This window comes from Corapipo altera, unplaced genomic scaffold (assembly GCF_003945725.1).
Source record: "Corapipo altera isolate COAL_440 unplaced genomic scaffold, ASM394572v1 44b, whole genome shotgun sequence".
Taxonomy (NCBI): Eukaryota; Metazoa; Chordata; class Aves; order Passeriformes; family Pipridae; genus Corapipo; species Corapipo altera.
In genome coordinates, this window is record NW_020884932.1 from 2,649,416 (window position 1) to 2,666,552 (window position 17,137).

General features: G+C 38.5%; 1 protein-coding gene across 5 annotated transcripts in view; it reads left to right on the forward strand.

The window, feature by feature from the left end:
• Nucleotides 1-17,137, forward strand: part of MYRIP (myosin VIIA and Rab interacting protein) — a 211,475-nt gene that overhangs the window by 145,788 nt on the left and 48,550 nt on the right. For all 5 annotated transcript variants that reach the window (XM_027659501.1, XM_027659500.1, XM_027659496.1 and 2 more), the window contains exons 4-8: nt 11,729-11,865; nt 13,562-13,645; nt 14,132-14,229; nt 14,554-14,634; nt 16,195-16,344. In XM_027659501.1, the coding sequence (XP_027515302.1) occupies nt 11,729-11,865; nt 13,562-13,645; nt 14,132-14,229; nt 14,554-14,634; nt 16,195-16,344 (550 nt within the window). The remainder of the gene's footprint in view (nt 1-11,728; nt 11,866-13,561; nt 13,646-14,131; nt 14,230-14,553; nt 14,635-16,194; nt 16,345-17,137) is intronic.

Sequence of the window (17,137 nt, forward strand, 5' to 3'; positions counted from 1 at the left end):
GATGTAGAGTCCCTGTTAGTGAGGCCAGCTGGGATTAAAGTCTCATTTGTATAATTTGTAAAGGCTTTGGAATTTTTCCTACGGTTTTCAGCCATAAGCTGGAATTTAGCTTTTGTCAGACTGCTAGACAGCTTGCACAATAAAGCTTCTAACTAAAAATATTTTCTCTGCAACCCGGAAAACCTCCACATTTTAAATGCAGTGACTATGGAATCAGTTTGAAAAAGACAAATTATTTTTTAAAAATATATATAAAGGATGTTTTAAAGACTTAATCAAGGAGAGCTGCACTCACAAGTAGCACAGCATACAGAAAAGCAGAAAGAAAATGGTAAGCAAGTTAGGAGGAACACATGGGATGCTCAGGATGCTCACTTGCACAGAGCAGTAGAGAGTACTGTTATGCAGCATCGGAGACCCTCGCTCAGTCCTTGCCCTTGGTTCATTCTGGGAAGAGCTGCTGAGGTGCAGTGGTTGACTGAGCCCACCTCCCAGGGCTGACAAGTTATTCTACATCTAACCCATTTTCCATTGTAGTTCAAGCAAATCTTATTGCTTGAACTTCTGGATAAACATCTGAACCATGTCCAGGTAGTTTGCTCTCTGGGGAGCGCACCATCACTCTTGAATTCTTCCTCCTTCCACAATGGTGGATGGGAAGCAAGGAAGTACATTTCTTACACCTCCCAGCTAGGGACCTGCATAGGACTTGGATTTGGAGGTGTCATGTTCCTGCTGGATAACATGGCACTGCCTCCAGCTGAACAGTGTGTTTCTTAAGCTATTCTGTGGCTTAGGGAGTCACAAAGCTACAAGTATGTCATCTCAGAAAGGGGTGGTGGAATCACTGTGTGCACAGCTCCTGGAAAAAAACCGTGCAGCTTACTTCAGCAGAAGTTGGGCTTGCGGGATGAGATAACCAGTACAAAAGATAGGAACTGAAATTGCAGCTCTTTGCTTCCCAGCAAAGTGTTAAGATATTTGGTGCCTTTTTTAAAGTATTTTTCTCTTTTTTTTCCCCCTCTTTCTTTTTTAAATAATCTTGAAATGAGCCCAACTTTCTCTTTGATTTTACGTGGTGATGAATCTTCTCATCTTCCCTGGCATTTCACAGCTGTTTGTTCACAGCTTTCTCCCAATATAAGAATAGAAACAGACCTTCAAGCAGAGGATTGTTGTCTTTTTTATGTTCTTGAGCTCTATATTAAAAGCCATGCGTATTTTTCTAATCAGGATTACAGAATTAATTTGCATGGTTTATCCTCTGGAATTTTTTTCTGATAGAGCACAGTTTGCATCTCTTTCATGAAAATTTTTATGCTTCATCGACCTTACTTTTTTTTGTTGTTCAGCTGTTTTTCGAGAATCTATGGATTAAAAAAGCCTTCACTTAGGTAATATGAGTAATGTATCAAAGTGCCTTTATGTTCTTTTGTTTCATTTGGTATCTTCTGTGGTTATGGAAGACATTTCTTATGTGGGTGAATGGTGCATTTATTCATAGCTATTTATGTTCAGTTGTATTTTGACTGTAAATGCTTCTGTTTCGGTAACATGAATGCAAAGTTCGATGACCAGATGTTCCTGAGGGTGTTTTGATGTTGCTCTCTGCATTCTGAAGTTTATTTACATGAGGTTTCTGTATGAATTTTCCTTCACTTCAGTGGGTAGGTGCAAAGAATAAATTCATAGCAATAGCACAGCAGGAAGTTAATGTCTCTCCATTTGAGAATTTATTAATATCTATTACTGTTGTTTTTAAGATAAGCAGCAGGATATATTAATTTTGAGGTATTGTCAGTGTGGATTTTTGTTCTTGTTGCTTGTCGTCTTTCAGAAATCTGAAATAAAAATTACACTGATGCATTGTAGCAAGCAAAAACAAATGACAGAGAAAGACAATATATGTGTGTTCAGTGTAGCTGTAATAACTTGCTTTGATTCATGTTTATTTGCATTTTGCTTTGGCATGTTGTGTGCATGTGAGTGTCATAAATTTACTAGTGATGCAGTATTGATTAATTCTTACAATTTGCCTAGAAAATTATCTAGTCTCAGATGGCCAGAATGTAGAATTTCTTTCCTTTGAAAAATGTGGGATATTGAAAATGTATTTTACTGCAAATGAAGATTAAAAAAAAAAAATACAAAAAACAAAACCCAGGATTTTACATGAAAATAAATTTGGGAGGGAAATTACTTAAGGGGGAAAGACTTATGTTAATGGTAATATTTATTTGTATGTTTATGATTTTTATGTCATGAAATAAATCCTGTGGATCATATACAAATGTCAGGACAGTATTATGTAATGTAAAATAACCTTATCGAAAGCACTTTGAAGTAAACATGTCGAAAGTTTCATTTTCGCAGTATCCGAGTGTTCCAGCTTTTACACGGGCATTTGGACTTGTTTCCATTAGTTTCAAATATCCAATGGCTACTTATTTAATTTTCGTCTGGGTTGACAGGTAGTATTAATGAGCTGTGTAAAGATACACATTTTAATCATAGGCTTTAATGAAAATACTTGGCAATGTGGTGGGGAAGCAATTTCCAGGCATTGAATGAAATATACACCTAGAAGGGCTGAGAAGAGGACGAGTTCTCAGTTTTCATTTACACAATTAGTGATGAGGTTTACAGACCACCTTTGGCCACTGAGTGATCCACAGTGGCTGCAGTAACATCTGGGGCTTGTTACACACCAACCTAGAAGTGAAAGCAAGAGTAAAATGATGAGAACTGGGCTTTTTGTGCATGTGGAGTTGGTAGCGTTATGGATATGACCATAAGGCTTCTTGTGAAGGACAGGGTTCATGGTTCTCTTATGCAGGAGAGTTATCTGCTGGTTGATAACAAGGTGTAGCAGCTGAGTGCCAGTGAGAGGTCTTTAAACCTCATTTATAAAAGTGGTATCCATGTAATTGTCAGTTTAAAGAAAAGGTGGAGTGAAAATAGCCTTGACTTAGTTCAACCAGATTTTTTTTTTTTAAGAGTTGGCAGTTTCCATGGTGCAAGCCTCAGCAAGATTTTGAAGGATGTGTGACTCACAGCATTGCATTGCCCAGATTCAGTATCAGTATGACATATCTGGTGGGATGTCATCCATAGGGACTTTGCTGTGCTAAGTCTTATCCCCACAGTTGCATTTGGTTTTCTTGAAAGAGTACTGGTATGGCCTCAAATTATCAGTTCTGGGTCTGTATTTAAACAACACTATAGACCACTTGGGTATCTTCTTCCTCGTCCCAGGAAAAAAAACAGTGAGAATGATTAGATTACTAAAACACGATCTGGGATGAAACAGGATTCATTAGCCTTTAAAAACATGAAAAAGGAAAAGAGCAAACATCTTAAACTCTCTTGTTTAAATAGAAACCAGGAAGGTTCAGCTTAAATGCTAAGCAAACCTTTCAACATTAGGATAGGAAAACACCAGAGTGGATGGCTGAGGAGCTCTGCAACATCAGCAGTCATTAAGAGCAGACTATCTGTATATCTGCTGAGAGTAATCTAGGTATAGCTCATCAGGTGTGGGGGCAAAGGGAACACCTATGTGATCCTATTTCTTTCATGGCCTAAGGCTCTGCCAAAGTGGCTTGAAAGCAGCAGTAACTTGTACTGCAAGCTCTCTGCAAGCTCCCCTGCAATGCAGCCTTTTGAACTTACAGGTTCAGAAGTCAACTCTGAATAAATAAATACCAGTCAACTGATGTTCACTTTACAAAGCAAAAATGGAGAAAGAATATTCACTAGTGACTTTAAGACATGGAAAACATCTTTATCAGCGTGTTGTTATTGCAAAATCTTATTAGGTCTTGCTGAGATAATGTCAGGAGCTGTATTGGATGTGGATTCTTACATCTTTTACTGCTGGTAGATGCCTGAAGAGAGGTCCTGCCCCTTCTTAGGTCATTGCTTTAACTGCTGTTAACTCTCCATGATCATGTTTTCACCCCTGGCGTTTGTAGTCAGCTAAATTACAGTGGAGCACTGGGTTTGAAAACCCTCTTCTTTTTAAAAATTGACTTTTATAACTGCACTTGGATTACCCTAAAACAAAACATGCTTTCTGGGAGCATTCATTTGATGAGCCAGGGATTCCTGACATACAGCCTCACAGGGGAAATACAGGGCAAAATAGCTCAGTTAAATGCTGACATGTTCTATTCTTGTGTCTGTTTTCCTGCTGGAGGAAAGAAAGATTAGCATAGGAATTACAAATTGCCATTAATCTTTCTCTTTTTTTCTTTTATTTAATAAAACATGGGTTAAGTCTGTGATTTTTTTAAAAGAGGGTCACCTGTATCTTCTCCATTCTTGTTTTGAAAAAGACTGTTAGAGGCACGTTTGACTCCTGATTTTTACATACTGATTACTGTCCGATAATTGAATTATATGTTTAAGGATCAGCAATCTCGTGGGTTTTTTTAACATAGATTAGAACAGACTACCAATGAGCATATTGGTCACAAACCTATGGCACAGAGAAATGTCTGTGAATGGAGAAAGGGTTTTCAGTGGATTCTGCATTCCACATATTTAAGATATTTCTCATTTGTTAGTGGGCTTTGAAATGTTGCCCGGTAAAGGGAAATGTGATTCTACATTAACTTGGACTCATTTTGAAACCAGCTCATTATCTGCTGGTTTTCCTCAGGTGTTCTATAGTGCCTGTATTTTCACTTAAGTTTGTTCCTAGTTTTGCATGCCAGTGTTACACAGCTTTAGTGCAGCATCCCAAGTCAGGGCATATATGGGACATCCAGAGAATTAGGAGGTAGGTGTTTTAGTGAAGAAAGGCAAAGCATCTCTATATGGCACGTACCTGCAGACTTAGTACAGAGAGCTTCAAGCAAGCCAGAAGTACGCCTAGACTTAGGTAAGGGATAGCCAAATTTATGGAATGTAAGTCCATCAATAAGTGTCTTTTGAGGGTAGTTTGGTTTAATGTCAAGCAGAGTCCTGAGATGAGAAGTGCAGAGTGCGCTGAGAGCAGGGTTGCTCCACACTTGCAGCTTTTCTGTCAATTCTTTCCTAGTATCTGCCAGTGGCCAGAGATAGAGTAAGAGGCTAGGTGAACCCTTTATTTGAACTAGTATGGCCCATGATCCTATTTTTACAAACTAGCAATCACTTACTGCAGCCTGCTTCGTAACACAGCAAGTGATTCCTGCACTTTGGCGTACACTGCTGTGACCAGTCCTTGTCATCTCCCTTCAGAAAGGCACTGAGGCTTGATTTAAAGGGCCAGGGTGGTAGAGGTTTTAGCACTTCCTTCAATAACCAGGATTAGATGAGCTTGTTATGAGTTTTGGTCTTTCTTCCATTCATAAAGTATATGTATGTTTTCAGTATAAAACCTACTCTGTTTCCCTCACCCAACTTCTTGATTGCTGATTTCAGAGGTAAAGGAGACAGAGTAAGCAAATTTGAGGGTTACATATACAGCTGTCTTTTGTAAACAAACAAACACAACTTTGTTTTCTCTCTGGTAACCTTAATTTATTATTTTATGTATATTGCTCCATGCTGGAATTTAAAAACCCAAACCAGAGCAGTGCATTTCTCAGTGAATGGCTGGAAGGATGTGGGTTTTTTTAGGAAATTCCTTATGTAGTACTGTACTGCTGGTTGAGCTCTTTGAATAATTAACATACTGTAGTCTGCAGTGAAGTTACTGGGCTGGCACAGGAAAGTAATGATTTCACTGTGAGGGACACGGACACTTGTTTTGTTCCTCTTGTGAGAAAGACAGATGATATTTTCACTGGGCTGCACAGTTTTCATTCTGGGGTAGATTCTTTTTCCTGAGACAGTCTCTCCTCTACTGTTACTTGGACTTTGCTGACCACAGAGCACTTCTGTAGCCTTTCCTGCAAAGCACCTGCAGAGTCAGTGTACCATGGCACTTCCACGTGTCACAGTGTAATCCATGTGCAGTCTCCTGCTGTGGATAATTGGAGGAAGAAATTTTCTGGAACAGTGCTTCTTGAATGATAGGTGATCTGCAGAATGCCATGAAGAAAAAAATAAATAGAATTTCAGCTTAAAGCTTGGGAAGGAAATGTTTCAAAGTGTTAACAGTGGCATGCTGGACTAAATGATTAAGAGCTGTTACTCTTGAGGTGTGAACAACTGCCTTTCATAGGCAGGGGATAGATGCAAAACAATCAGGGAAATATAAGTGCCATCTTGGAATGACATGAGCTTGGCCAAAGTTCAGGGCTTCACGGTGCCAAACTTTCTCAATATATGTTTTTAGAGTCTGATTTTTAGTGAACTGAGCATTGGCAGCATATTCATGTGTGTGTTGTTTGTGTGCTATAATAATGATTCATCCTGAAGGGAATGAAGGTGAAGTTGCATTCTTGACCCTGGAAGTATGTTTGATTTCACTGAAACTGAAAGGAACAGAAACCCTTTAATTCAACAATTTACAATGAGCAGTACATTACAAGCTCTAAAACATCAGCCCAAGGAGAAAAGCAGATATTGCTATTGGCAGAGAAATATTTTAAGATGTTGAGTTTGAAGCAATTTTACTCCAAATCTAGTAAATAAAAAGCGACAAGTTAAATCTTAATTGTTTCCTTGGGCACCAGGTTGAGGCCACTTAGTGCTGCAAAATGAAAACAAGGACCTTGAGCTTCATATTGTGTGTGAGTCAGTATGGGGAGAGAGCCCATGTTGGGGGGGCCTGTGACAGCCGGCGTGCCTGAGACAGCTTAATTTGTATTAGCTGGAGTTTCCCAACCACTGGTGCATAACATGGCAGTAATGCAAGCCAGAGGGTGATGGATGTGCAGCTCCCCAGGAGGGGCCAAGGTTTCAAGGATGTCAGTCCCACAGCACCAGTCACCTGTCTGTGAGGGAACATCAGGGTTAAAGACAAGAATATTTAATATTTAACTGCAGCATGGCTCTACCTCCAGACCAGCAGTGTGGCTAAGCAGGTCTGCTTTGGAGGCACCCTGTCCACCGCTGTCCCAACTCTGATATGGTTCAGTAGGCAGTCTTCTGGCTCCCACTCCCTCCATCACTTCGCTCATGGCTGAGCCTCAAGGCAGTTCAAGAAGCCTTGGGGTGCTTTCAAAGAGTGAAAACTAAACATCGATGTTGCTTTTCCACTAACAATTTGCATTTCTAATATTTCTTCAGTTTGATGTGGTTGTGTTGTATTTTGGAGTGTCCAATAGAGCAGCAGTTCTGATCTGTGGATAGTCCTGTATTTCAGAGGTGGGTTTGTTTGGCTTTTTAAATTTTCTTTATTAAATTTTTAAAAATTGTCACATCCACAAAAGTAAAAAGGCCCAGTAATTGTAAAGCAGCTCCATTCCTGAGTGAAATGAGCCAACTGCTGAATGCAGATCTCGAGTGACTTGAGGTTGGATGTTACACTAGGTCCTTGGCGCAGCAGGAGAAGCACAGGATGGCCATTGAGGGGCTAGAAGAGTTTACTGACCTAACTGTTGGCATTAAGTTATTGAAGGAAGCTTCATTTTCCAGTGCAAGTCAGCAGCAAGGAAACTCCTAGTGATTATATGTTCACTCTGACAAATAATGTAAGTTTGGATTTCAGGAAGCACCTCCGGACTTACAGAAAGACTGCAGCTCAGTAAGTGACAAGTTCACCTTGTGGGGGAAAACTTTTCACAGAGTTCATGGAAAAATGGCAAACGGAAAAATATTTTTATTATAAAATGCTTCCTTGTCGTCCAGCTTGCATTATGAATTAACAGTAAGGTCATGAATATTAAGTTTGTAATACCTTTTTGAGAAAATTTCTTGAAGAAGCTTCGTATTGCCTTTAGAACAAGTAAAACCTCACAACGTTTTAGTACAGAAAAGAATTAAATTGGTAAATTAGTCACCAAAGAACCTTCTGTGTTTTGAGTAGTGAGTACTTGTGTGAGTGATGTTTTTCATGTCATCTTCTTGTGGCAACCACTAATAATGAGAGAGATGGTACATGTTGCCACTCCATGGCACAGCTGGTGTATTTTTTTCATCAGGAAAATATTAAAACTTTACTATTTGGGTGCTGCAGGTGCAAAACGTACTGAAAACCACTTGCAAAGATTTTAATGGACTTATTCTCTCTTATAGTGCTGTTTGATTAAGACAAACACATTACTGCATTATAAAAAGGGCAGAGACTTTTTAATGCTCGTTCAGATTTTAATGTTATTAAATCAAAAGTGTCTGCCTAGCTTTCACACTTGCTAGTAAGGCAGAATCTTAAAATCACAGTATTCTCCTCTGCCAAAAGCACATCAAAATGTAATCAACTCCATGGCAATATTATGTAACATAAATAATGTCCTTAGTATTTAAAGCTACTATTTAGCAATAAAGACATAACAGTTTTTGTGGTACAGAAAGAGCAAGAAATGGCTTCAACCAGTCCTGCTTCTTTAAAATGCAGACAACTAATATCCCTAAAGTGTGAACTTTTCTTTCACAGAGAGAACTTGCACACTTTCTATTAGAATTAATAAGGGAAAGGTTTCATTCCAACAATTTAATGCTAGCGCTGTCATAGTCTTTCATTATTCTGGACTCGTGGACTGCTTTTGCAGAAAACAGCTTTAAAATATAGGTCAACATTAAAGGATTTTGAAATAAGGCAAAAGCGCTCTTATTTCTCTTTTGAGTGGGTCCTTTATTTTAATACCTGTAAGAGAAGTTCTCTCTTCTCCAAATCCTTTCTCCCTAGGAGGAATCAGCAGGGACATTGTGACTTATTTGAAAGTTAAGAGGCTGAAAAGCTTTAGAGGAGGCATTGTAATCTGTTATAAAACATGTACAGGACAGAGGCATAGATTTGGAGTTGTTGGTATCTCTCCAACACATAGGAGAGAAACATGACATGATTAGGTTACTCATGAAGTGTTAATCTTGCAGCAATGAGGAAATCTAAAGAATAAAATCCCAATCCTCATGTTTACACCAGATTAACTAGTACAAAGAGGCAAGCATCTCCGTTCATTGTTGCTTTGAGATGTATAATCTCTATCCTTTTGAATCTTCTGAAGTTCACATACAGAAAATGTAATTATTACAAATACAAAACCTGTTTTAGTTGCAAAACACTCTTATTTCATCAAAAAAACCAGTGCTGCTAGCATTCTGTTTTTACAGAAACAGTATTGATCAAACCCAGAACAAGATGGTGACACAGGGAAAAAGATGATGAAGCAAACTTGCAATGAGTCCCATCTTTTGTTTTTCCCAAGCTGCCAGGTCAGCATTTGCAACTGGCTATCTTAACTCGTATGGGGTGTACAAAGATAGGTGACTCTGCTTTTTTTACCTTGTCACTCAGTCTGAATATTAAGAACTGGATCTACTTGGCTTCCAAGATTACAAGTTTAGCGTTTTGAGCTAGTGAAGCTGAGGTTACTCAGTAAACATGCTAAGGTAGTTGGTAGGGATCTTGAAAGCCCTAAAGCAAAGTGTTTGAGGACTCCCAGTGCTGTGAGTCCACCAATGGTGATGGTGCTGTGAAATTGTTTTGTGGATCGCATGGAGAAAACTGCATTCACTGGGCAGAAGAGCATCCTTTCTGGTCAATAACTCTTGCTAAGCCACTTCCAACCCAGTCGTGCAGTTTTATCCATCATAATGATTATGACTCTCTGCTATTGACTGAATTCTTGTATTCTCAGCACCTGTAGAAACTCAGTGGACAAAAGTGAATCAAATTCAGCAAGCAGAAAGTATAGCATTCTGATGCACTTTCCATGAGAGCAAGTGGTTCCTGCCCACAAAGAAGGCAGGTTCTCAAATTGCAAAGAATTGCAGGTTTGAGAGAGAAATTTGCATCCATTCAGATTCATCACTGTGCCAGCAGCCGAGCCCTGGGTCAGTGGGTCAGGTCTTGGGCAAGCATCTTAACAGGTTTCTTGGTGGCAGCATTATAGGAATTCAGAAATTCTGTACTTCACAGATAAACTAAGGCATTGTTTGTGCTCTGGACACTTGTGTTTCATCAGATGTCCATCATCTGTGCACCATGTGTAAAGACATTTTCCATTAAAAAAAGTATTTTTGCTCTTGTCACATGTTAGTTATATTTGTAGAATGGTGAATATCAAAACCAATCAGCCTCCTGGGAGCCATAGTTAGGCTTGGGATATTACTGTGCAAGTAGATAGTAAAGGACTAATATTCTTACATTATCTGTAAATACCTCTCCTGCATCTACTTGCTGGCACGGGATACAGAAAAAATAGGCTTCTCTTTCATTGTGTGCTTTTTCTTCACATGACTTAAGTAGAGCAGCTAATGTAACTTTAAGGGTTCACAGTTTGAATATGATAGGCGTCATTGATTTTTATTTTTAATTTCCCACTGCTAGTGTTTGCTACTAAACACTTTCCAGTGGTGACAGAAAAGTGGACTATATCATGATGTTCTGCTTTTTGTGAAGTGGATGTTCCTTTTTTATCAGTATACTGAAACTTAAAACATCTGGATTTGGACTGGAAACACTTAGTTGAAACCCCAGGCTCAGGATATTTGTTTCTTACCAAGTATCTCCTGAGATTCGGTGCTGAGTAAGAGCTACATTGCTAGTCTGTCAATATGTGAGGTTTTATTTGCTTATGAAATGGTGTGTGTTAAACAAAAATTGTGCATTGTCGCTTGCCTTGCACATTATAAAGAAAACTGCAGAGTCCCTGAAGGAGAATCTAAAGGTTACAGGGGGACTGTCATTTTATTTTGTTTTTCACACATAACCTCAGCTTTAAAAAGTGGAGTTAAATCATCTGAATATGTTCAGGTCTGGAAGTACTGAGAGTTCAGCACTCCTGATAGTAACATCATTTCTTTAGGAGTTCCTATATTGACACTGGATACTAACATTAGCATTTTGTTCTCTAAAATCTTGGTGCTAAGAATAAGTCAGCTTTAATTTATAGGCAGAACCCTAGAATCCCCCTCTCCAGTGACACCCTCAGTAGGAAACGTAAAGGTCCACTGGGGGTTGCCCTGCAGTCACCTGTGGTTGTTGTTGCCTGGGAATATGGCACAGATTCTCTCCACACTCTGCTGAAGTAACAGGTGAAGCAAGTTGTCACATGCCACATTGAAAGGAATACAGAGCTTGCCAGTATCCCATGGCTTATAAAAGTATCAGAACTCTAGGGAGAAATCCATCAGGATGAATTATCAACATCAGTGATGCTTCCGGTTGAAAGTGAGAAACCAAAGTGCAGTTGTGCCATTCTTTGCTCATTCTGCTTTGAGGTCCTCTGGTTAGGCTTTTTCTACTCTACAGATTTCCCCAAATAAAAGCAGTGATGTATTTTTATGTAAATGTTATTTTTTTTGTGGTGCATTAATGGACTGGTGTTCTTACAGTATCTGTAAATCTGTTTGAATATAGGCTATTTTTAAAACCTTCCTGTGCTGTTCAAAGTCTTGTTTGTATTTTTCAAGAGGCTGTAGTGTTGGCATTATAATGTAAAAGGGGAGACCACCTCTTCTGGTAGAACCAAAACCAAATAAAACTTTGGGTAATGTGAAGAAAATATTTACTTATGAATTACATTGTGGGGGTTTTTTTGCCTCAATATACCAAACACTTGTAAACTACAAACAAGAAAGAAGTATTCAGAAATTAATATGTTTATGCTGTGATCCTCTTTCTTTTTTTTTTTTTTACATTTATTTTTGTAGAATCATTCTAAATATGTAGGTTGTTTTTCTGTTTTAGGCTCCTAAGGACCCAGTCTCTGGATTGGTACTATAATAATGTCAAAAGCCGCTTTAAGTGTTTTGGAAGTGCCAAAGTCCTGAAGAACCTGTACAAGAAGCACAGACTGGAGAGCGGAGTTTGTCCTGATACAATAGGTAAGAACAGCTGTGTTGATTTCTTACAAGATTTATTCTAATCTACTTTAACATACAAGTTGAGACAAAGGAAATTCTGAGATCATTTCAACAGAGATTTTTTTTAAGGCATTTTTTTTTCTTTGCAAAAGAAATGCTTCAGTGGAGAAAAAAAAAAAAAGTGAAGTGTCTAGAGAGCTGTTTAAGAAATCAAAGAATGTTTTATCTTAATTATGTCACTGATACAGAACTGCCTGTAAAGTAAATTGCAGTTTGTATTCTAGCTTCTGTCCCAAAATTTTTCACAGTCCTGAGTAGTCAATGAATGAGAAAATAATTTTGCATGCAACATTTGATCTTAGAGCATATTTCTGTGGTGCTTGAAACAAAATTTTATTAACATGGGATCCATTCAGTATCCAAGTTGACCAAAACTTAGATTCCCTCACTTAGAGTTTTACATGCTTAAGGATCTGAAACTGGCCACACCTTTTTTTTTTAATCCATGTTTGTAAATAGTTAAAAGCTACTGATAAAGTATTGGCATCATCCTTTTAAATGAAGACACAATTCTCCCTTAACTATGGTGTTCTAATGCCTCACCCCATAAAAAGAGTAATTGGAGATATAAAATGGGTTGGAAGAAGTGGAGTTTGGTGTCATACTTGTAACTTCAGCAAATTACTCAAAACACAGCTAGCTGAATATTTGACATTTCATTGGATTTATTGGATCAGATACTTCACTAATGTAATTCTTTTAACATCTGTACAAAAACTGGTAATTTTTTCTATAGTCTTTGCTTTTTTCTGAAATTATTGAGAATGGTAAGTAGACTCTCCATACCTGAGTGGAAATTTCAGGTATTTCATATGAAAATTGACATAAAATCTTCTAGGAAGAAGTGGCCTATGCATTAAATTGTGATTTATTAGTCTTTTTTTCTCTCTCGGTATCAAATCCATTTTTCTTGAGAAGTTTCCTTAACAATGGAGAACAAATACTTATGAAGACAAGCAAATCTGTGTCACTGAGGGAAGAAGTGGGATAACAGAAGTAAAAACTGTGGCAACGGATGCTTCAGAACTTTCGTATGATGTGTTGCCATTACTTAAGCCATAGTTTCACTTGTTCCTTGAAGGGAAGTGTGAACGGTGCAATGATAAGTTGCAGTGGCACATGCACTCTCTGTGAGACCTTTCTAAGGAAGGCCTTTGAGTCTAAATGTCATTGCTAACTTTCTGCTACTCTCTGTGTGAATGTAAGGTAAACCTTTTGTTCTCTTTGAAGATAAATACTAGTATAAGTGTCTTATTTATACAGCATTGCCCTTTAAAATGTAGAATCTATTTCAACCCCAAATGTCACAGTGAAGGCAAATTCCCTGTACTTAACTTCTACCATGTGAGTTTTATGCCTACTAACCTCTTCCTTTCTCTTTTACTGTAGTAATAGTTTTTAGCTTCTTCCTCTCTCTTTTACTGTAGTAATAGTTTTCTCAATCCAAAATGAATGAGAGGTCTTTGATGTAAAAGCAATCATGTTTTGTAAAAAAGCTGCTGCAGTTGTGATTTATACAACAGCTAGGAGGAATTTTCCATTTATGCCTCATTGTTTGCGCTGCCACCATATCCTGAGTGAATATTCTAATCTAATAATGCCTCTGCTGTTAATGGGTACATCTAATACTAAAGCAAAATTCTGTCTTTCTTTTTAGCTGAAGGGAGTTTGTTTGAAGGAAGCATTGAGAATGAAGGAAGCATTTGTGGCAGTGACTCTACATTCTACCAACAGACAGAAGGTATGCTGCTAAAAACTCATTTGATTAAACACAGGCCTTACACTTTGAATTACTGGACAAGTAGCTTAGAGCACTGGTAAGTCTTGTTCACAGATCCAAAAATACTTTGGCTAAAACATTCAGCAAGATACTAAAAGTCTTTTGCCTACCATGCTGGGATATTTTGCTTCAGTATTTACGCTAATACACGCCTGTTCTAGTGTGATTTTCTTAATGTTCATTTTTTGTTACTTCTCTTCCATCAGCAACATAAAAAATACTGTGTTTTCTTGTGTTTAAGATTTGCATTTAGGAAGAAACATGGAGATTGAGACAACTTTATCTGTCTTAAGTTGTTTATTTTACTGTGCATAAATACAGATTGAGGAAATGAACTTTTTCATGAACAATTTAATATACATCCAGAATATGTCTGAATTTCGGAGCTCATTATGCAAAATGTACATATATAAAGAACATGATGGTTTTATCTTATTCTTCATTTAGGACACAGCATGATGGACACCCTTGCTGTGGCTTTACGTGTTGCAGAGGAAGCAGTGGAAGAAGCTATTTCTAAGGCAGAGACCTACAGTGACAGCCTGGTAACACTTTCTAACAAAATGTATTAATTTAAATAGGACAATTATGTTTCTTTTGATTTGGGTAGTACAAAACTAAGTAGATACAAAAGAAAACATAAAGAAGTAGTGGCTATCTCATGCTATACCTAAAGATTTGGGCATGGGTTTTATGTACTGGTATTCAAGATGCATGTTACATTTCAGAAGGTGACATGCAATTTAAGTGCCTGGAATTTTTTCCCACAGTGCCAGTAGGGTGTATTACCCCTTTCCCAATCTATACAAGTTCTGTGGAAAGGCTGTTTTATGTGATTTTAGCAAATACAGATATCCTTTTGCATGCAGGACAAGCAGAATGAAGCGTGTTACTTGCAGGAGCACAAGGAGGACCTCATAGAAGAGCTGGCCACAACCATTGTGCAGAAGGTATGGGATGCTTTTTTTCCTTAGCTTGTTTAATAGCCAAAACACAATGCTTTAGTCTGGTGAGCTCAAACTCCACTAACAGCAAAAAGGATGATACCAATATAGAAAGTAAAGTAAATGGCAAGTTGGAACTTCAACTATGACAGTATAGGCTTAGTCAGCTACATCTGACAGAGAGATCAATTTATAAATAAGATTAATCCAGTGCCTAATCTGATGCCCTACCCCCGCAGAGCTGAGAGGTACCACTCCCTGAGGTCTGTGATATCCTATCTTGGCCCCTGCTCAATGGAATTTTACATTTGTACTTCACTTCCCCAAAGGCACAAAGTTTTCCAGTGGCAAGAGGTGTGGCTCTTGATCATACCCTCTGCTGAACCCTGCATCTGCAACACATTCAAAGAACACATCAACCATTAAAATAGAATTCTGTTAATGATGCTTCTAGATACACACACACAAAATCACAGAACCTTTGGTGTGTCAGATTTCTGTGGCTTTTTACATAAAGCTCGTTCTTCTCCCTGAAAAGCTCACAGTTGGCACTGATGCAGAACGGAAGTGGAGGGCTGCAGATGCAGAATGGCAGTTGAGTTTGTCTGGACAGTTTGGAGCAAGGCAAGATGAGCATGAACAGAGTGCTGTTGAGCTCCTGGGGTCAGTAAAGTAACCAGTCTGCTAAGTTAGTCTCCTTCCATATGAAATAAGCTAGTTGCCACATCTGTGTATGGGCTGTGGCATTTAACAGTGTATGTATGACACACCAGAAGAGAAACATGTTGTTTATAAGGCTATTAAAAAAAGCCAGAAGAGCAGCATTTTCTCAATGAAAAATAATCTGCCTTCTTTTTTAATAGGGATGTTAGAAGATTAATTCTATTTATTGAGTCTTTCATAGTCATGAGCCTACCTCAGCCAAGCTTCAATTGCTACCACTTTTGTAAAGAGCTGCCTAATAAGATCTTTTACGCCATATAATAATATTCTGTAGATATTTTATATTTGAGTCAAAGAAAGTTGTGGAATCTGTCAGTGAAGGGAGACAGGTAGTCTCCATGATCTCTGTCTCTTAAGATGGTGTAGATTTTCAAAAACAAAAATAGTGCCTAGACACCTAAGACCTCATTGTTTTCACTAGAAATGTGTCTAGATGCCATGGGAGCATTTGAAATTCCTCTCATGTGTAGTGTTTTGTGTTTCTTGGCAAAAAGCCTTGTCTGAGAAAATACTTGACACTTAGATGCTGCTAATGTTTAAAGTGTTACTGTAGCAACAAGTTTCCATGTTTATTTAATTCACCTTCATTAATGTTCCTACAGGCCTTGATTTTGATTTATTGTATCAATGCTTATGTGCTCGCAAGCAATATGACTTCAGATGAGAAGAAGTGCATGCAAGTTGTCAGAATCATCCTTTGCACGAGCTGGAGCAAGAGCAAAGGGAAACTAGGCAGGTTGCCTTGACGCAGGGTTAATGTAGTTTTTCTCCATACAGCTCAGACAGTACTTTCTGAGCTCCTCTTTCCTCTCCCCTCCCACCCCTTGTTCTCCTACCTTACAGATTATAAAGAAGCAGAAAAGCAAAGCTGAGCAGGCCGAGGCCGACTTTGAATGGCCGCCATCCAGGAGCAGCGGCCTGGCGTCTGTAGCTGTCTCAGATCAGAGCATGCTGACTTTTCCAGGGAGCCGCAGGGGGTCCTACACGTTATGGGTGAGTGGCACAGCACAACTATTGATGTTTTCTGATGCATAAAACCAGCAGATTGCGGTCATGCATGAGTATACTTCTTGCTTGGAATGGTATGTAGAGACTTGCAGAGAACAGGCATTAAACCTATGGCTGGACAACCTGTTGCCCAGTTGCATGTTTTCCTAGCATCCCATTGGCCATGGAAGTACATCACAGACATTGTGCTGTGTTGGGGAGTAGTAAGTTTCAGATATGAGAAATCTCACTGCTTGATTTAAATGCTAATAGGACTCAATACCTCAGTGTTTATTTTTCTGAACAGTTTTTCTGCTCACTTAGCTTTTATTTAGATTTTTGCTGAGCGTTATATTTTCTTTCATATAACATTAGATTTCTGTAATATTTCTTTTTCTCTTTAGCAATCTTAAAGAAAACAGCCACCACCCTCAAATAAAAAGTAAACCCAACTCTAGAGCACCATTTATGTCTTACACTAAAGAGTGTTTCCTCCTTTAACTTATTTTGCAGCACAATGTGTTTAGCTCCTGCTACAAAGTGGAAGAAAATCTGACAAGCTGCATTAGTAACACTTTTAAAAGAGTAGCAAGTAAAAAGAAGTTAAAATAAGCTGTAGGCTTGGACAGGCTGTTTGACAATCGGAGAGGGAAGACAGTGACAGATGAGTTAGTTCCACTGCATTTTGATACTGTGATTTAAGTGTCCTGCTACTGTGCCAGTAACCACCTCTCCCCCACTGAGCAGAACCACCAGGACTGAACGTGGGCTATGTCTTAGTTCCCAGCTAAGTTTGTTA